The sequence below is a fragment of the Enhydra lutris genome, unplaced genomic scaffold (genome assembly GCF_002288905.1).
Source record: "Enhydra lutris kenyoni isolate GAN:26980312 unplaced genomic scaffold, ASM228890v2 scaffoldscaffold130, whole genome shotgun sequence".
Classification (NCBI taxonomy): Eukaryota; Metazoa; Chordata; class Mammalia; order Carnivora; family Mustelidae; genus Enhydra; species Enhydra lutris.
This window is the reverse complement of record NW_019154214.1, coordinates 582,617-603,440: the sequence shown is the minus strand read 5'-3', so window position 1 is coordinate 603,440 and position 20,824 is coordinate 582,617. Positions and strand designations below refer to the sequence as shown.

Here is a 20,824-nt window from a genome sequence, read left to right as displayed (position 1 = left end):
GGGAGGGATCATTTCACCCTACTGAAAGACGTACTCTATGTTAGTTATTTACTGAAAGTTATCAAGACAATGGGGTCCTGCTAAATAGATAAATATACAAATCAATAATGACGAGAACATTATAGACATACAAGTACAGCCAAGAGATTTTCAACAAAGTGATTCAATGGAGAATGAGTAACTCCCCAATGGTGGTGAACAACTGGACTCCATGGAGTAAATGACTTTGATCTAAGTTTTAGGTGTTATATTAGTTGACTCTTCACACATTGATCAAAAAAGTATAATGGTTCAAACCAGGTTTTTAAGTTTCCCAACTTGTTACTGTTATAGGGAAAAAAGTTCAAATCAAATCCAGTTTTAAAACACACGAACTGCTGTTTTATTTTTAACAAAACAAATTAAAATTTCCAACAGTCTAAACCAAGAACTTATTTATTTGTTCTATTCTTTTTAGCTTTAACAAAAAATTACACAATACAATGTCTTTTCTTATGTGAACCAAGATGAGAAAAGAAAAGGAGGTAGAATATAGAAGGCTTGAAGCACCAAAATATTTTTAAAATATAAGAAAAAAGGGAGGGGAAAAAAAATAGAGAGATAGATTTGGCTTTGTCAAGTTTTATTTGCCAAAGTCCAAAATGAAACTGGCATGGGAAATCACTCACTGCATACTCGTCCCGGTAATGCTGGCGAGAAATTCTGGGAAGAGGTACACAGAGCACTGACCCTAGGAAATGAGCTCAAAATATCACTGTTAACACTTAAGATATCAAAATTCTAAAGTGACAAATTCTAGATAAAAAACAAAGTTCAGGACCTAGGAAGGTCCAAGAGGCAGTGGGATTTAAAAAAAAACCCTTTTCTGCTTGCTGTCATAACTCTTCCTGTTGAGGGTAGGGCTGGTGTAGCAAGGGGGTTAAGGAAGGAAGAGAGACTGTAGAACCTGAACCATTTTGTTGGAAGCTATTTTTGTTCCCTTTCAAGAAAGGGCTATGATCTATAGAAGTCAGGAAAATATTTTCACTATCTGTTTCCTCCTCAAACTCTTCTTCTTGGGCCCCCTGAGGCTTAATCTCTGAGTTTCGGGCCTTTTTTGACTGCAGCTCTTCTTGAACAAGATCTTTGCTTTTCCTACTCAGATCTATTTTCTGCTGTCGTCGCCGCTTTCGCTTCTCCAGGTCTCGGCCTCTTGTTCGATTTCCTTTATGCTCAGGCTTCTCCAGCTACAATGACACACAGGCAAGCAAAAAGCACTTGTGGACCAGTGGTCAGGCTTAATCTCCTGGCCCTGCCCATGACCCTTTTCCTCACCTCTAGAAGTGTACGGATCCGTTCTACGTCTGGAGGCTGTCCAGCTTGCAGTAGCTGCCAGATGCTATGGTTCTCATCCAGAGTTACCTCAAGCAGATCGCCCTCCAACATGAGTTCCTCCAGCGGGGCACGGGTTGCCTCAGGCAGATTTAATACAGGACCAGTCAACTGTGGCAATAGTGAGGACAATACCTCCAGGTCTGCAAATTTTAGGGACAGACGTAATTAGAGGCTATGCCTAGATTTATCCCCAACACCTTGACAGAAACAACAATGAAACAGATCACCTTTGTGGTATCTACTCAACAGTCTACCGAAACCTAAACCTACATGTCTTACCTGAGCCCTGAACAGAAGCAACCTTCTCATGGCTTGTCATACTGTCCACATTCAGCAGCAACCCTGGAACCTGCTAAGAAGAGTAAGAATGGGTAGGGTAACAGGTTATAGAAAAACCAGGTCCTAATATTTTCTGCACCAACCCCAAACTTAGGACATTTACCTCCAGGAGGAGGAAGGTATATACAGGCTAATAACAGGGAGCAAAATGGGACATGCAGGTTACACCAAGGGAGACTAAAAATTACAGGGCAGAAAGTACAGCCTAAATACGGTACGGCAAGGAGGTAAGACATTTAAGGGCAAGAGCTGGACTGGGCAGCTAACCTTAGGCATATCCTTGCCACAGCCTTCTCTGTGTGGCTCACAAGCAGGGGCTGAAGGGTAGGTAGGGGGCTTCTCCAGCCTGGGTTTATCCTGCAGTTGGTGACGAAGCTGAGCCAGCTGTCCCAACAGAGCAGTCACGTCCTCAGATGCTAGAACCTGCCTGGCACGGCCTTGCCAGACAATAGCTCTCTCAGTGAGACACTGTAGGGCTTCACCCTCAGGGAGCCGTACTGGCAGTCTCTGCAGGGCTACCAGCAGTGCCAGGATGGTCTCCAGACGTGGACGCCTTGAGCGCATGCACAGTGGACACAAAAATTTGGTGTCCCACTCCCACCAGGCCAGCAGTGGTGATGAGGTGGAAGTGGGTCTTGAAGAGCTGAGGAGGCGGGGTACAGAAACACACTGCCCATGGAACCAATCCTGACATAGGTCACACTGCAGAGCTCCCACCCCGGCGGGCACCTGCCCACAAACACAGATGGAGGTTGCAGAAGAAGCTGTGGTTGATGATGCCAGTGGACTAGGCTTGGTGGAGTTCATGCGACGCAGCTGCAGGATACCCTCCTTCTCCTTCTGCTCCCCCTCCTTGAAGGCCACGATCTGACATGCCCAGGACAGAGGGAGAGGAAGTCAGCAGTGCATTTCACTCCCTTCTCTAGTGCTTTTAACATCTCACTCACAAACCACAGAGAGCAAGTGGTCTGCCTATCATTACCCAGCTCAGATACTCTTATTGTCACCAGGCTCTTGTCCCCACATAGGCCAAAACTCACCACAGAGCCTGGATCCCTGAGGTCCTGTGCAGACAGTCCCAGCAACTCTGTGTCAGATCTGTACAAGCCCAACTCCTTCTCTATCCATCGGCTACGCTTGCTGGTATCTGAGCCAGCGTCTGCACATGGGCAAAGTACCTGAAGCAGGCAGACAGTGGGAGCATGGCTAGGGTTTCCCTTTCCTTCCCCTCACCAGATCTGCCAATTTCTGATGTTCTCATAATAACCAGGCTTGACGCAAGAGAAGATGCGAGTTGCAGTCTCAGGTCTTACCTCCAGCAGCGTATAGCATGAATTCTTCTTGAGGAAGGTCTTAGAGGCCTTCTCCCTCCATGAATGTGCTGTTAGTACTTGAAGCTCTAACTGTCTCAGCTCTTCCAAACCCACAGGTAGGTCTCGGCCTACAGCCACCAGGCCTTCCAAGTCATCCAAGCAGGGATAGTGGTCACCATTCTGCAACAGGGACAAGAAAAATTAAAATATACCAATCATTATTGTGTTCAGATTTGTGCTGTCTGAGCATCATGCTGTACAGCTATACAGAAAATACAGAGTCTATTATAAAGAAAACAGTGGGACAGCAAACACTTTCACCAAGAACTCCTACTTCACGGGCTAAAAAAACATCCCCTTCCATGTTAACTATTTTATTCTGGTTTCTCTTGTCTGGCCCCCTTCCTTTGGGATAGTCTATGATCAGGTATAGGCCCATACTTTTCTCCTTCAGCTATTTTTACCCTGATATCCTCACAGCTCTAACCTGCCATCTCTACACACTAGCACAAGAGAACTCTGTTATTAAAAAGTCAAAGGCAAAATTATGTTTCTTCTGCCTTTACATCTGCACTATAAAGAGGAGACAAGTCCTTACTTGGATCTCATCCACATCAGCAATCCAAGCATGTGCTTTAGCCAGAGCGTCTTTGAGTGCTTGGATGTTAGGCAGGTAAACTGGGATATTTTCTGCCTCACGGATTATGGCTTCCAATGTAGCTGGTGGATGCTTCTGCCTAAAAATGTTTGGAAAAATAGTAATCCATCCTTCAATGTTATATGCATACGCATTTTTTTTTTGTCCTAAGTTTTACCATCAAAAGCTCCGCAACAAAAACTTAAAAATAGTAACGAGCAATAATCTCTCAAGTCTCAAAAACTGTAAACGCTGAAGCAGCCATTTCAGTCTCTTCTTAAGTCAGGTCTGCTATGTATGATTCGAAAACTAGGCCCATAAATATTTCCTCAACTACTGTCTTCTAATACAGTAGTAAACAGAGGACTGGATATCATGTCATACCAATCCCTTACAGTTTAGCCAACACCTAACTACAGGTCTGGTGTCAGGGTTACCCACTAAAGCCATCCCCAGGATCAACCCCAGACTCTGAGGACCAGAGTTACACAGTATATATGGGGAAAGGATGGGCCCGCCCCACCTGGCCTCCAGACAGAAATGCGCCTTTTCTTCCCAGCGCTCTGCAATGGTCAGCAGTTCCTGAAGCTCAGCCCGGGCCTTGTCCACAGAAGGGCTGGAGGCTATCTTGGCACCTGTAACCAAGAGCCCTTGCATGATGACCAGAGAGCCCCTTTGAGCTGAAGGAGCCAGTGCTTGCTTCACCTCATCTAGCCATCGTGCCTGCTCCACCTGTTGCTGGAGTTGATGGGCTTCAGGCACCTCTACACCCAGCTGCTGACCCTTCTCCAACAAGGACCGCAAAAGTCCTACACTGAGGGGAGGGGAGGCCAGGGCCTCCCGAGCCTCAATTTGGTAGGCCTCCACTTGTTCCAAAACATCCTGCAAACATATAGGATAAAGAAGAGACTCTTTACTCACCTAGATATGCAACCACCTGCCCTCAATCTGTTCCCTTTATATTCTCTCTTAGGCATTTACACTTATCTTCAGCCATAAGCCAATAAAATATACTTAATATCAACAAAAACCCTTTATTTGCCATGATAACCCTGCTTTTCCTCTAGTTATCTCAAATTTCTTTCAAGCTCACTTTAATGTGAAGCTACCCTTTCAAAAGCTTCAGAAGTCTGAATTATTTAAAAAAAAAAACTGCCTATCTCCTTCACATTCTCCAAAGCCAAAAGCCAGATAGATATGTAGTCCTGTGTTCAGTATTCTTATTATTTTTGCTTGGAAGGATATCTGCTTGAACTACATAGTTATGAAGCTATTAGAACATAGATACTGGGGCGCCTGGGTGGCTCAGTGAGTTAAAGCCTCTGCTTTCGCTCAGGTCATGATCCCAGGATTCTGGGATCGAGCCCCACATCGGGCTCTCTGCTCAGCAGGGACCCTGCTTCCCCCTCTCTCTCTGCCTGCCTCTCTGCCTACTTGTGATCTCTCTCTGTCAAATAAATAAATAAAATCTTTAAAAAATAATAATAATAAAATAAAATATAGATATTGAACCACCCAACTCTGTAGTATCTGTTCTAAGCCAAGAATTCCCTCTTTACCTTGACATCCCCAATTTGATGCATGGCACATGGAAGGTTGCCCATTTGCTCAAGAAGTACTCGCAACTCAGGCAGGGTCAGTTGCGGGGTTTCAATCCTACAGGAGTAAGGGAAAAAAAGATTCATTCACTGAACCTGCTAAGGCCACAGTGCATACATTTTCGGTAAACCAACATCTTTGTTTTATTTCTACGTTATAGTACCTCTGAGTCAGCTTCAATGTTTGAGAACTATGAACCACTACATTGAAAAAAACTTGGCAACATTTTGTATTTGAAACTGTTAGAGAAGACTGAAGATATCAAAATGAAACAATACAAGTTTCAGAAGAATGTATGCTTTCTGGGATACCATTAGGAAAATTAAAATTAAAACAAACATTTCATTTTTGGACAGTAACAATGTGAGATGACTTCTACAAGGCCTTAGTTTACTATACTGATTAAGGATTAGAAGAAGAAGGAAATCAAAATGAAATATAAGAAGGAAACATAAAAATAAAGATTCAATAGAATCTAAGAGTAGTAGCTTTCAGGGTGACACTAAGAAAAAAAAATTTAAAATAAATACCAGAATTTTTAAGAAAACCAGACAAAAGAATGAAGAAACAAGGAAGGACTATTATGAGATGATGAAGAAGAGTGAAAGTAGTAATGGACACATTACGGTACACAGAAGAGCCATAAATAAGAGTTCATTATGTGAGAAATGCAATATCTCTAAGTATTAAGTTCTTAGATACACTCTTTGGTATATCTAAGATATAAATATATATATACATCTATATCTATATATAAACCTATAAAAATAAAAATTGAGTAGTCATTCTGTGCCGCATCTCTGACTCATATATTTGAAGTGCAAAGACATGTGATTATACACATACTGTGAGAAAAATTAAAAGAGGCCAGAAGTTAGATGATTAGAACTTAAGGTGGATTAAGACTGCAAATACTAAAAACCACAGCCACCTAATGAGAGTCTCACCAGGTCAAAATAGGAGAAACTGTCTTTCTTTTGAAGGAGAAAAGGAAAACATATTCCCTATGAAAAGTGAATTCATTACACTTTAACCTTTAATTTTTAAAAAAAAACTCTCTGAATTTGAAAATATCTGACTTTGAGATACTGTGATTAATACCTCCAGCTGTTTTTTACATGAATTTACAAAGCATGTGTATATAATCACCCAATTTTTAGAAAGAAAAACTTATCTATGATTCTACACATTTGGCAAATAATAAATAAAATTTAATGTCTAAACCTGTATATACCTACAGAGTCAATCATTAATTTTCTGGAAATCTGATGCCCGAATATTTTTATGAAATCTGCTAACAAGTTAGACTGCAATAGTTCGCCTGCATTTTCATTCTCATTGCCATTGATGGTGTAAGTATGCTTCTTCAACCAGATTACATACATAAGTTTTAGATATTAATGTGCTCACACACATAAATTAACTTTTATACTACATGGATTCTTTATGACCTTTTTTTTTTCCTTAAGATTTTATTTATTTATTTGACAGGTGAGTACACAAGCAGGAGAAGCAGCAGGCAGAGGGAGAAGCAGACTTCCCACAAGCCCCAATGTGACGCTCAATCCCAGGACCCTGAGATTATGACCTGAGCCGAAACCAGATGCTTAACCCCTGAGCCACCAGGCATCCCATCATTTTCATATACTAAACCCATTTTTTTGCCCTGTTCTCTAACTTACCTGGCCTCCTGACCACTAACCAGCCCCAGGACTTGGGAGACACAAGCCTCTGCTTCATTTAGGCAGTTCCTCAATCGCTGAAGTAGGTCACTGTTAGGAAACCTCCTCTCACGAGCCTCAGACTCCAGTGCCCTTAGCTCTTCAAAGCCTGAACACAGAGTAGAAGTTGCAGGAAAGTAAGCAGTACTAGGGAAAAGAGGAGGAGACTTGGGAGTGCTGAAGAAAACCCCCAGCAACCTTTGTTGCTGGGGGTTCTTCCATTCGTGGTCACTTACTGCGCTTCCGGCCATCCTCCACTTCCAAGGCCACTCGTACTTTGTTGGCCCAGGTGTCAAAGGATTCAGCCCGAATCTTTAGCTTATGCAGCATAGCAGGAAGCTCATCCAAGGTGTATCGGTACCTGGAGAAAGGGAGCAAGGAAATGTACATGTGGCTCAGCTCTATAACCTCCTCTGTGTCTTTCAAGTAGATCCTATGGCTCACCGCAGATACTGCCGACTACTTGAGCACTTGCAGAGATCACTGATGTGGGAAAGGCACACAAGGCCATCTGGGCAGTCATAGCAGGCCAGAGCTGATAGGAAGCACGTTGTCTTGCATTTCATGCACTGGCGCTCATCATCTGGGAGCAGCTCAAAAGCCTCTCGTTCAGCCTCCGTGACGCCCTGGGGGTGTTCAACCCACATATACTGTAAAGACTAGGAGCAGGGCTGTGGACACCCCACCTCAGCCAACACTGAGCCCTGCTGTGGGCTCAACCTTGTAAGGATAGCTGTAGAGAAATCGGAAGAAAAAAATATAAACACATACAGGTTCTGTCTTTCCAATTCAAATGTATGACTCAGAGATGAGGCACAGAATGACTACTCAATTTTTATCTGTCTCCCTTTCAGAAGTCTACTTTACTGAATCCCTAAGCCATGTTTCCCACCACCCACCTTCTCCAATAGAGCTTTTCGTAAACGTCGCTCCTCTTGCACCATAATGAACATCTCCTTGTGCACAGCCACAGCCAAATTCAGATCCAACTTCTCTGGAAAAGCAGCCATCTTGCAGATAAGCTCCTCATGGGAGAAAACACAGTAGCGCCGAAGCCGGCGGTAGTGTTCAATGCACTGGCGTCCAGCAGGTAGCTGTAAGTAGTTTAAGACTGTGTGTGGCCATATTCAGCCCACAGTATTTATGTTCTCCACAATGATCTCTGTCCACATTCTTTATCCCTTTCTATCTACAAGCCTACCACACTCCAGACTCACCCAGTCAGCAGTGCAAAAGTTGACAGCCTCAGCAAAATTATAGCCTTGGTTAAAGCCACTGTGGTAAGCACGAGGAAATGTGATGACAAATTCTCCTGCACACTGGTTTGTGCGGACCACCTAAAAAAACAGAGAGAGGACTGTACGTGGGGATGAATAATAGAATGTGCACTTAAGGTCTGTAAATTTTGTTACAGATCTGGGAAGTGACTGGAGAAACACATAAAAGGTCAGGACAATTGATAGAAAGTGCACTTTATGTCTTTAAATTTTATTATAGATCTGAGAAGTGAGAGGAGAAACACATAGGCTCTATCTTCATATATGCAGGCCTTACAAGAGAAAATGAGAATGGAATTTAAAAGTGATATGCGGGACACCTAAGTGGCTTAGTTGGTTGAGCACCTAACTCTTGATCTCAGATGAGGTCTAGATCTTAGTGTTGAGGAGGAGGTTCTAGCCCTAAATCTGACTCAAAGCCCACATGGAGACCTCTTTTAAAAAAACAGGATATCAGGGCACCTGGGTGGCTCAGTGGGTTAAAGCCTCTGCCTTCGGCTCAGGTCATGATCCCAGGGTGCTGGGATCGAGCCCCACATCGGGCTCTCTGCTCAGCAGGGCGCCTGCTTCCCCCTCTCTCTCTGCCTGCCTCTCTGCCTACTTGTGATCTCTGTCTGTCAAATAAATAATAAATAAAATCTTAAAAAAAAAAAAAACAGGATATGCAAAGGAAGGGGAAAAGAAAAACAATGTGCAATTCAAGAAGGAAATACAAATGGTCCATAAATATATGATAAACATTCTTAACTTATTCAACAAATAAAGAAATGTAAGTTAAAAAAATCAGGACATGATGTCAACACAAATGATGGAAGAGGAAGTCCAGAATCTCATCCCTCTACTAAAACAATGATTAAACTACCAAAATGTAGCAGAGTATTTTAAAAACTCTGTAGAAAAATCACAAACTACAAATAGTAGGACATTTAATGAAAAACAAAAAAGCTTCTAAATTTTGGCAAAAGATTCTGAGGCGATATATTTTTCCTGCCTACAATCCCTTCATCCAGTATCACCAACTACCTTGGAAATAATAATATTAAGATCCTGGTGCAATATGCTGATACCAAAGAACTCAACATAGATCTTGTTTTCAAAGAACTGAGGTGATATGGTTTGACCTGACTTATCTCCTAGGAAAAACCTGGCTCAAGAACCTGCCTTTATTTATACTGCCTCAGAGTTTAACTAAACAGAAATGGATTCCCAGGATCTACTAGCTGAAATATATAAAAAGAACTGCATTAGGCACAACCACCTGTGGTAAAAGAAGAGACTGGACAACAAAGAGAAATTCTAGAATGCCTAGGAAGGAAAAGGCAGGGGAAGGAGGTATTTGGAAAAATAAAGGTTCAGAAAAACTCCCATGTATTTTTGGGAATTGAGAAAACCACATACATGCTATGAAAAAATTAAAAAGACCCTTAGCTCCATCTCTGGTTGATTTTAAGGCTCCACACAAGGAGAAGGTGAAGGCTAATGCAGTTTTAAACAGCTTCACAAAGCAGTAAAAGATCAAAACAGAGCCAATCTGTTAAGAGTAAAAGACTTTTCCATTTTTTTGGTTTAGGGAAACTCCATGGTGACAGAACAGAGAACAACTATAAACTTGACAAGATAGTTCAAATTATGAAAAGCTGCATAGTATCATAAGTCACCAGGGAAATGCACATTATAGCCACAAGATACCACTTCTCACCACTGTAACATCCATAATTTTTCTTAAAAAATAGAAAAATAATAAGGTTGGCAACACAATGAAAAGAAAGCAAAACGTGGTATAATGTAAATTAATGCAGCCACTGTGGAAAAGAGTAGGGAGGTTTCTCAAAAAAATTAAACAGAAATACCATATGATCCAGTAATTCCAGTTCTGGTTATATAACCTAAAGACTGGAAAGCAAGGACTGAACAGATAAACCATATTTGTACACCAATGTTCAGAGCAGTGTTCATGTTAGTTAAAGAAGAAGACACATAAAAGACGATTTCAGAAATATCTGAACAAGTCCCAATTTTTATTTATTATTTGACAGAGAGAGATCACAAGTAGGCAGAGGGGCAGGCAGGGAGAGAGGGGGAAACAGGCTCCCTGCTGAGCAGAGAGCCTGATGTGGGGCTCGATCCCAGGACCCTGGGATCATGACCTGAGCTAAAGGCAGAGGCTTTAACCCACTGAGCCACCCAGGCACCTCAAGTCCTAAATTTTAGAAAAGACTGAATCTATGTATTCAAGTAAGACAAAATCAAATATAATCAAACTGTCAAAAGCTAAAAGAATCTTAAGAGCCTCAAGAGACAATTCATCATATAAAACAGATACTCAGCAAGAATGTCAGATTTCTCAGAGAAATCAGGGATGGCAGAGGGCATGGAATAACATATTTAAAGGGATGAGAGAAAAAAAGAAAGAAGAAATTAAGATACTTCTGGAGAATTAACTAAGTAAGTCTATCTCTATGAGATAGAAATCATATAGATAATAGCGCATTCCAATACTATACCAGGCACTTTTACTGTCAAATATAAAAACCAATATTTTATTTTTTTGTTTAAGACACCTATTTTCTTCATAACTGAAGTATGCATAGAATAATAAATATAAAAGTATTTAATGGGTAAATAGTGCATAAAGATGTATTTTGTAATAGTACAACAAAGGAAGAGGGACAGAACTACATAGGAATAGAAGTTTTTTTTTTTTAAACTTACCACGGAAACTAAGTTGGTATTAATTCAAATTACAGAGATATAAACTAAAATAATAATTGTAATCACCAAACAAACCATTATGAAAATAACTAAAAAATAAACAATAAAGAGCATTAAACCAGTACACTGCAATTAGCCAATTAACACCAAGAAGAAGAAAGTAATGGAAGAACTGAGGATCAAAAAAGATATGACTACAAAAAACAAACTACAAATTGGCAGAAATAAGTCCTCCTTTACTGGTAATTACAAAAAATTTCAAAATCAAACTCTCAGAAATAGACAATGGGATGCATAGAAAACATAGTTCAACTCTACACTATATAAGAAATTCACCAAAGTAATGACACAAAGAGTTTGAAAATCAAACAATGGAAAAATTTATTCCAAGCACAACAGTGAGCAACAAAGAGCAAGTGATTCTATAATAAAACAAAACAGGTCTGAGTAAAAAATTGAGATAAAAAAGATTATACACTGATAAAAGGGTCAATTCACTAAGAAGCTACGTAAATATGTAAGAGAAAAAGAGCAAAAAATGGATAAAATGATAAGCTACTTCCTTGAAATGATAAACAGAGTCTTTGTCAAGAGACAAAGACTCAAATTATATCAGAAATGAAAATGGGGATATTAACTACCAAGTTTACAGAAATAGAAGAAAGGTAAGACAATAGTATAAATAACTGTCCACTGGCAAATCAGGTAATGTAAGTAAAATGTACAAATCTCAGTCCTAAATATGTGTGGTAGTGCATGCTGAATATTATGTGAGAGGCAAAGAAACAGTAAGCAAGCCAAGAAACGTGAGGCAGAACAAATGGCTTAACTAGACAACCTCATGATTTCATCAATATTCAAATTTACCTGCTTTTTAATGAGATAACAGTAATGTTGAAAAGAAAAAGTTCAAACATGAATTTATAAAATGTCAGTAGTATTTGAAGGAAGCCTTGAAATGCCAAAATCACTTTATGAAGACAGAAAAACTGAAATGGACATAAGTTATAAAAAAATTGTGTACAGGCTAATACCTTTCAGAAGTACGTATGACGAAATTACAGTATGTTGCAAAGATAGTGTACTACTTTACCTTCTATAAATTGCTGGGTACTTACCATTTTCTGCAAAACTGGCTAATATAAATTAATCCTAGAAATTCCCAAATTTGAAACCAATCCTGAACCCCAATTTAAATTTCATAAAATTAAAATTTATACCTACTGATTTAAACACAACCAATCCTAGACTAGGAGACACATTAAAAAGGTCAAAATACAGCTTTTATGTTATTTACATAACTATCTGATCTCTCCTCTCCCTTCCTCTTAAGGATATCCTAGTGTTCTATATAGGATTGCAGCTTGACAGCAGTACAGAAACAAAGACATGAGACTAAAGCTAGTACTCTCACCAAAATGCACGTAACTTTATTTCTGTGAAACTAAGTTCTTCCTCATTTCCTTTCCAACCTAGCACAAACTTTAAATCTGCTTTGCCCCTTATTTCCAGGTACTTACTGGTACACCATGGGACATGAGGGTGTTGGGATTCATGAGGGTGACAAGTTGGTGGAGCAGGTCAGGCTGGCTCTCAAATAGCTCAGGTGTCAGCTTCTTCATCACCTCCTCCAACTGCTCTGCTGCCAATGAGGGTACCCCATACCAGGTTTTCGGTTCACCCCTGCTCAGGTAAAGAGGAGATATATAAAGTCTGGGCATATCTTTGTACGTGAAAGAAGTCTTAACATCCATCCCAGCCATTTGGATCCCACTCACCAGTGCAGATAGTTAATAGAGTAACTCCAGTGATCCTCAATATGCCAACAAAATGCTGAGAATACCATGCCTACATACAGCCAGGGAACCTTCATGCCTGAGATGTCTGCATTGATGTGGCAGAGAACAGACTGATCCAGCACCGGCATTACATTCAGATTCCATCCACTGGTTGCATATTCCTGTTAAGTTCAAGATTTGCCAGCTTAAGTAGGAAGCAGGATGGGGTAAAGACAAACTAAACCAGGCATATGTAGAAGACAGTAGTTCTCAGGGCATGCTCTTTGCTTTAAGAATACAGACTCAGTACTCATGGTATTTTCATATTCATGATACCTCATGATACCCAGTCATGACAATTTCCATTATTTCTGAAAGCACATCTTTCTTTTGGAGAGAAAGAGAAAACACTATAGCTCAAAATATTTATCCACAATCCACAATTCATCTGTCCTAAAACTAACAAGCACTGTTCATAGGTTTTCTCTAAAGTCAATTTTCCCATTATCAGCTAAATGCTATGCACTAGGTACAGCAATTAGGTCTATAATTAATCCTGAAGTAATTTACATTTTCTAAACATCATAATCCTATTTTTCTCTTATGTGCCTCTGTATTACTGATCCAAACAAAACAAAACAAAACAAAAAAATATGTTATGCTCTAAATCTTGCCCAAACCTTAACTACACTGAGTATTTTCTACAGGATATTTCAGACTTTCTCTCTCCCAAACTCTAAACTTACTATACTACTTATACAATCTCATCCATTTCTTTCTTTGTTCTGCATTGAAACGTAAGTTATTGATTCATTTTTTGGGGAGTATCAAAATTGTCAGTGAGGGACTCCTGGGTGGCTCAGTTGGTTAAGCAGCTGCCTTTGGCTCAGGTCATGATCCCAGCATCCTGGGATCGAGTCCCACATCGGGCTCCTTGCTCGGCAGGGAGCCTGCTTCTCCCTCTGCCTCTGCCTGCCTCTCTGTCTGCCTGTGCTCGCTCTCTCTCCCTCTCTGACAAATAAATAAAAATCTTAAAAAAAAAAAAATTGTCAGTGAAAACCAACATCCATGAAATGTCAAAGTAGGAAACTCTAAAGGCTGATCTTTACACAACCATAAAGAAACTAGCAAAAATTATTAAATTCATTTTTTTTTTAAAGATTACTTATTTATTTATTTGACAGAAAGATCACAAGTAGGCAGAGAGGCAGGCAAAGTAAGGGGGAAGCAGGCTCCCTGCTGAGCAGAGAGCCCAATATGGGGCTTGATCACAGGACCCTGAGATCATGACCTGAGATAAAGCCGGAGGCTTAACCCACTGAGCCACCCAGGCACCCCCTAAATTCACCTTTATGAGAACTCTGAGTAACAGTCAAAGGTTACTGCTAACTAAAAGACAATAATGAAAATAATTAAATAGAGTAAAGCTCCATGATATTTTAACCTACTGTTGCCCATCCCCCACTTCATGGCTGTGATAATCTTGAAGACAGCAACCTACATTGGTCACGTGGTTTCCTTTTTCCAGAAGAAACAAAATGTATGTTCTGAAAAGATTTTGTCTGCCCTGTCATAAGTACAGCAAAGAGCTAATACAAAAGGCTTATCTTAACTCAGAATTTACTCAGCCTAACTCAGAATTACCTCAGAGTTCAGAAGTAGCTACAAAGAAAATTTCTTGAAAATACTGATAGGCAAATCAATCAATCAATCCTTCAGAGCAAAGGAGAGCAGTTGCATCAAACAACAGACATGACAAAAACCCTATGTGGAAAAGCTAAGAGTGAGATGCTTCAGGGATTAAGGGTTTTGAAAAGTTTCTATGTACTCCAAGAACCCAGAAGGCCTAAGGTACCCAGGTTAGGAGATAAGCTCAGAAAAGGTATCAAGATTTTCATCTCTGCCTGATCATCAAGCCCTATGCAAACAGAAAATAAAGAGTTATAGAAAGAGTTATATATGGCCTATATAAGCACTGAAGAGTTACAAACAGAGCCAATCTGGAAAGAATGGAAGAGTATTCAGAGACAATGTTACAAAAATACTGTCTGTGCAAAAATAGTTATGAAAACTCACTTTAAACAAACAAATACAACTCTAAGGAGACCAGCAGTAAGAAAATGAGGGACAAGAAAACTTAATTTCCAGACTCACTATATTAAAACATTCAAAATGTTAACATTCAAAATGCTAACAAAAACTATGAGACATGCAATATCTAGACATAATTATAGACATAATCTCAGTTAAAAATACTCACTTTGGGGGCCCCTGGGTGGCTCAGTACTTAAGCATCTACTTTCGGCTCAGGTCATGATCCCAGGGTCCTGGGAACAAGTCCTACCTGAGGCTCTCTGCTCAGGGAGAAGCCTGCTTCTCCCTCTCCCTCTGCTTCTCTCCCCATACCCCCAGCCCACTCGTGTTCCTCTCTCGCTCACTCTCTCTCAAATAAATAAACAAATAATCTTTAATAAAAATTAGCTACTGTGGGGGTGCCTGGTTGGCTCAGTGGGTTAAAGCCTCTGCCTTCGGCTCAGGTCATGATCTCTGGGTCCCGGGATCAGGCCCTGCATCCAGCTCTGCTCATCAGGGAGACTGTTTCCCCTCTCTCTCTGCCTGCCTCTGCCTACCTGTGATCTCTATCTGTCAAAATAAATAAATAAAATCTTTTAAAAAAAAATTAGCTGCTGTGATTCAGTTTTAAATTATTTAAAACAAATTACGAGAAGGCCAACAAGAAGATAAAGAAAAAAGTATGAAAGGGAGGTAAATAATGGTCAAATTAAAATAAGAAGATTCAAAATATGGGATTTTATGATACAAACAGAGAAGTGATCATAGAACAAGAAGGTCTAACAATTATAAATATTTATGCCCCCAATATGGGACCAGCCAACTACATAAGACAAATATTAATCAAGATAAAGAATCATATTGATATGAATACATTAACAGTAAGGGATCTTAACACACTACTCTCAGTAACAGAGAGATCATCCAAGCAGAAAATCAATAAAGAAAGAAAGAGGAGTGAATGACACTGGAACAGATGGACCTCATAAATATATATACAGAACATTCCAGCCTAAAACAACAGAATACTCATTCTTCTCAAGTGCACATGGAACCTTCTCCAGAACAGACCACATATTGTGACACAAGTCAGGTCTCCACCGATATCAAAAGATTGAGATTATTCCCTGCATATTCTCAGACCACAATGCTTTGAAACTGGAACTAAACCACAAGAAAGAGTTTGGAAGAAATTCAAACCCTTGGAAGCTAAAGACCATCTTGCTCAAGAATGTTTGGGTCAACCAGGAAATTAAAGAAGAACTTAAAACAATTCATGGAAACCAATGAGAATGAGGACACATCGATCCAAAACCTATGGGATACGGCAAAGGCAGTCCTTAGAGGGAAACACACAGCCATCCAAGCCTCACTCAAAAAAAAAAAAATGAAAATCCCAAATACACAAACTCTCTTTACACTTTAAAGAAGTGGAGAATCAACAAATTAAGCAAACCCCATGCACAAGAGGAGAACCAATTAAGACTAGAGCAGAGATCAATCAGATAGAAATTAGAGATACTATAGAACACATCAACAAAACTAGAAGCTGGTTCTCAGAAAGAATTTATGATACCAATAAACCACTGGCCAAAATTATCCAAAAAAAAAAAAAAAAGAGAGAGAAAGGACCCAAATTAATAAAATTATGAATGAAAGGGGAGAGATCACGACTAACACCGACAAAATAGAAACAATTATCAGAAATTATTATCAACAACAGCTATATGCCAATAAGTTTAACACTGTAGAAGAAATGGGTGCATTCCTGGAAACCTATAAACTTCCAAGACCGAAACAGGAAGAAACTGACAACCTGAATAGACCAATACCTAGAAACGAGACTGAAGCAGTGATCAAAAACATCCCCAAAAAACAAGAGCTCAGGGGCGCCTGGGTGGCTCAGTGGGTTAAGCCTCTGCCTTCGACTCAGGTCATGGTCTCAAGGTCCTGGGATCGAGCCCCGCATCGGGCTCTCTGCTTCCCTCTCAAGCCTGCTTCCCTCTCTCTCTCTGACTGCCTCTCTGCCTACTTGTGATCTCTATCAAATAAATAAAATCTTTAAAAAAAAAAAAAAAAAGAACAACAAAACAAGAGCTCAGGACCTGGTGGATTCCCTGGAGAATTCGATCAGATATTTAAAGAAGAAATAATAGCTATTCTACTGAAGCTGTTTCAAAAAATACAAACAGAAGGAAAACTGCCAGACTCTTTTTATGAAGCCAGCACTACCCTGACCCAAGCAAAGACCCATCAAAAAGGAGAACTTCAGACCAATATCCCTGATGAATAGAGATGCCAAAATTCTCAACAAGATCCTAGCTAATAGGATCTAACAGTATGTTAAAAAGATTATCCAACATGACCAGGCGGGATTCATCCCTGTGTTGCAAGTGTGGTTCAACATTCACAAATCAATGTGATAGAACTAACTAATCAATAGGGGGAGAGAGAAGAACCACATGGTCCTCTCAACTGATGCAGAAAAAGCATCTGACAAAATACAGCATCCTTTCCTGATTAAAACTCTTCAGAGTATAGGGACAGAGGGAACATTCCTCAACTTCCTAAAATCCATCTATGAAGAACCCACAGCAAATATCATTCTCAATGGGGAAAATTGACAGCCTTCCCGTTGAGATCAGGAACACAACAAGGGTGCCCATTCTTGCCACCATTGTTCAACATAGTACTAGAAGTCCTAGCAACGGCAATCAGACAACAAAAAGCAATAAAAGGTATTCAAATTGGCAAAGAAGAAGTCAATCTCTCTCTCTGCAGATGACATACTTTAAATGGAAAACCCAAAAGACTCCACCCCCAAACTATTAGAACTCATACAGCATTTCAGTAATGTGGCAGGATACAAAATCAATGTACAGAAATCAGTTGCTTTCTTACACACTAACAATGAAAATACCGAAAGGGAAATTAGAGAATCGATTCCATTTACTACAGCACCAAGAACTGTAAGATACCTGGGCATAAACCTAACCGAAGAGGTAAAGGCTCTGTACTTGAAGAACTACAGAGCACTCACAAAAGAAGTGGAAGAAGACACAAAGAGATGGAAAAACATTCCATGCTCATGGATCAGAGAAAAAAAAAAAAATGTTAAAATGTCTATGCTGCCCAGAGCAATCTATAGTTTCAAAGTCAACATTATCAAAATACCAGCAGAATTTTTCAAAGTCCTGGAACAAACAATCCTAAAATTTGAAGGGAACCAGAAGACCCCAAATCGCCAAGAAAATGTTAAAAAGGAAAAACAAAGCCAGGGGCATCATATTGACTGATTTCCAGCTTTACTACAAAGCTGTGACCACCAAGACAGCATGATACAGACATAAAAAGATACACATAGACCAGTGGAACAGAGCAGAGAGTCCAGATATGGATCCTCAACTCTACGGTCAACTAATCTCCCACAAACCAGGAAAAAATATCCTTTGGGAAAGAGACAGTCTTCAATAAATGGTGCTGAGAAACCTGGACAGCTATGTATAGAAGAAAAAAACTTGACCACTCTCTTACACCATACACAAAAATAAACAAAAAAGATGAAAGACCTCAACTTGAGACAGGAATCCATGAAAATTCTAGAGGAGGACATAGGCAATAACCTCTTTGACATCCACCACAGCAACTTCTTTCAAGACACGTCTCCAAAGGCAAAGGAAAAAAAAAAGCAAAAATGAACTTTTGGGACTTCGTCAAGATCAAAATCTTCTGCACACCAAAAGAAACAGTAAACAAAACAAAGAGGCAACACACAGAATGAGAGAAGATACTCGCAAATGACACTGCAAATAAAGTGCTGATATCCAAGATCTATAAAGAACTTCTTAAACTCAACACTGAAAAAAACAAGACAATCATTCAAAAAATGGGCAGAGGATATGAACAGACACTTCTCCAGTGAAGACATACAAACTGATGAAAACTTTTCATCGTTAGCCACCAGGGAAATTCAAATCAAAACCACATTGAGATACCACCCTGCACCAGTTAGAAAGGCAAAAATTAACAAGGCAAACAACAAATGTTGGAGAGATTGTGGAGAAAGGGGAACCCTCTTACACTGTTGGTGGGAATACAAATTGGTGCAGCCACTTTGGGAAATGGTGTGGAGATTCCTCAAAAAACTAATAATAGAGCTACCCTATGACTCGGCAATTGTATTTACCCCAAAGATACAAATGGAGTGAAAAGTAGGGCCATATGTACCCCAATGTTCATGGCAGCAATGTCCACAATAGCCAAACTGTAGAAAGAGCTAAGATGTCCTTCATGGATGAAGAAGATGTGGTATATGTATACTCCATATACAATGAAATATTACTTAGCCATCAGAAAGGATGAATACCCAACTTTTGCACCAACATGGATGGGACTGAAGGAGATTATGCTGACTAAAGTCAAGTAGAGAAAGTCAATTATAATATGGTTTTACTTACTTGTGGAACATAAGGAATAACATAGAGGCCATTAGGAAAAGGAAAGGAAAAGTGAATTGGGGGAAATCAGAGGAGGAGACAAACCATGAGACTATGGACTCCAAGAAATAAACTGAGGGTTTCAGAAGGGAGGAGGATGGGGGGACGGGTAAGCCTGGTGGTGGTTATTAAGGAGGGCATGTATTGCATGGAGCACTGGGTTTTATACATAAACAACACATCATGGAACACTGCATCAAAAACTAATGATGTATTAACATAACACAATTTTTTAAAAAAAGCACCCGCCTTCTGCTCAGGTCATGACCCCAGGGTCCTGGATTTGAGTTCCACCTCAGTCTCCCTGCTTAGGGAGGAGTCTACTTCTACCTCCCCCGACCCCCACCAACTGTGTTTCTCTGTCGCTCACTCTCTCAAATAAATAACCTTTTAAAAAATTAGTTATTGTGGGGGCACCTGGGTGGCTCAGTGGGTTAAAGCCTCTGCCTTCGGCTCAGGTCACGATCCCAGGGTCCTGGGATCGAGCCCCACATCAGGCTCTCTGCTCAGCAGGGAGCCTGCTTCCTCCTCTCTCCCTGCCTGCCTATCTGCCTACTTGTGATCTCTGTCAAATAAAATCTTTAAAAAAAAAAAAAAAAACCAGTTATTGTGAAAACTGATTCATTTTGAAATTATTTAAAACAAATTACGAGAAAGCAAGAAAATAAAGAAAGAAGTATGATAGGGAGGTAAAGAATGGTGAAGTTAAAATAAGAAAATTCAGGATATGGGATTTTACGATAGAAAGAGTGAAGCAGTAGTTATCATAGAAGGGTTCACAGCTAGAATTGATGAAAGGTGAATTCTCAGATCTGAGAAACAAAATGAACCCCTGGTATTTTATTTTTATTTTTTTAAGATTTTATTTGTCAGAGAGAGAGAAAGAGAGCACAAGCAGGCAGAGGGGCAGGCAGAAGCAGAGAGAGAAGCAGGCTCACCGCTGAGCAAGGAGCCCGATGTGGGACTCGATCCCAGAACCCTGGGATCATGACCCGAGCCAAAGGCAGTGGCTTAACCAGCTGAGTAACCCAGGCGACCCAACCCCTGGTGTTTTAAATTACAAAGTCATATCTCCTACCAAGAAAAACTGCCATAATCCAAAACAAAGAGATCTTATGGCAGAGAAGAAAAATAAATTAGATTACTTATAAATGTTAAGATTCAGAGTGCTGTCTCATAAATCAATAATCCAAGAATATTTTTAATGTATGGTAAAGAAAATAACTCCTATACCAGATTTACACATATTCAGAGAAATAACTTTTTAAGAATAGGGTAAAGAAACATTTCTTTTTGACAAATAAAACAAATTAATGATTAAATACTTCTACTTAAAAATCTTTAAAGATTTCATTTCAAACAAAAGAAACAGTCTTTGAAGATCAGAGTTTCAAGAGAAATGGTAAACCAAAAAGAGAAAGTATACACATGAATAGGTGTATATTAAGCTTTAAAATATAAAAGAATAAACATATCTATTTTATAAAGCAAAAAAAAATGTTTAA

General features: G+C 39.8%; 1 protein-coding gene across 1 annotated transcript in view; it reads right to left on the bottom strand.

The window, feature by feature from the left end:
• Positions 1-353: 353 nt before the first annotated feature.
• LOC111139964 (lysine-specific demethylase 5D) overlaps positions 354-20,824 on the bottom strand; it is a 43,514-nt gene continuing 23,043 nt past the window's right edge. The window contains exons 7-22 of the mRNA XM_022492358.1: positions 12,751-12,932; positions 12,493-12,655; positions 8,201-8,320; positions 7,883-8,077; positions 7,428-7,609; positions 7,220-7,344; positions 6,945-7,092; positions 5,223-5,319; positions 4,187-4,545; positions 3,625-3,763; positions 3,027-3,206; positions 2,754-2,891; positions 1,981-2,580; positions 1,654-1,723; positions 1,315-1,514; positions 354-1,226 (exon numbers count right to left, since the gene is read on the bottom strand). Coding sequence (XP_022348066.1) covers positions 876-1,226; positions 1,315-1,514; positions 1,654-1,723; positions 1,981-2,580; positions 2,754-2,891; positions 3,027-3,206; positions 3,625-3,763; positions 4,187-4,545; positions 5,223-5,319; positions 6,945-7,092; positions 7,220-7,344; positions 7,428-7,609; positions 7,883-8,077; positions 8,201-8,320; positions 12,493-12,655; positions 12,751-12,932 — 3,249 coding nt within the window. The 3' untranslated portion in view covers positions 354-875. The remainder of the gene's footprint in view (positions 1,227-1,314; positions 1,515-1,653; positions 1,724-1,980; positions 2,581-2,753; positions 2,892-3,026; positions 3,207-3,624; positions 3,764-4,186; positions 4,546-5,222; positions 5,320-6,944; positions 7,093-7,219; positions 7,345-7,427; positions 7,610-7,882; positions 8,078-8,200; positions 8,321-12,492; positions 12,656-12,750; positions 12,933-20,824) is intronic.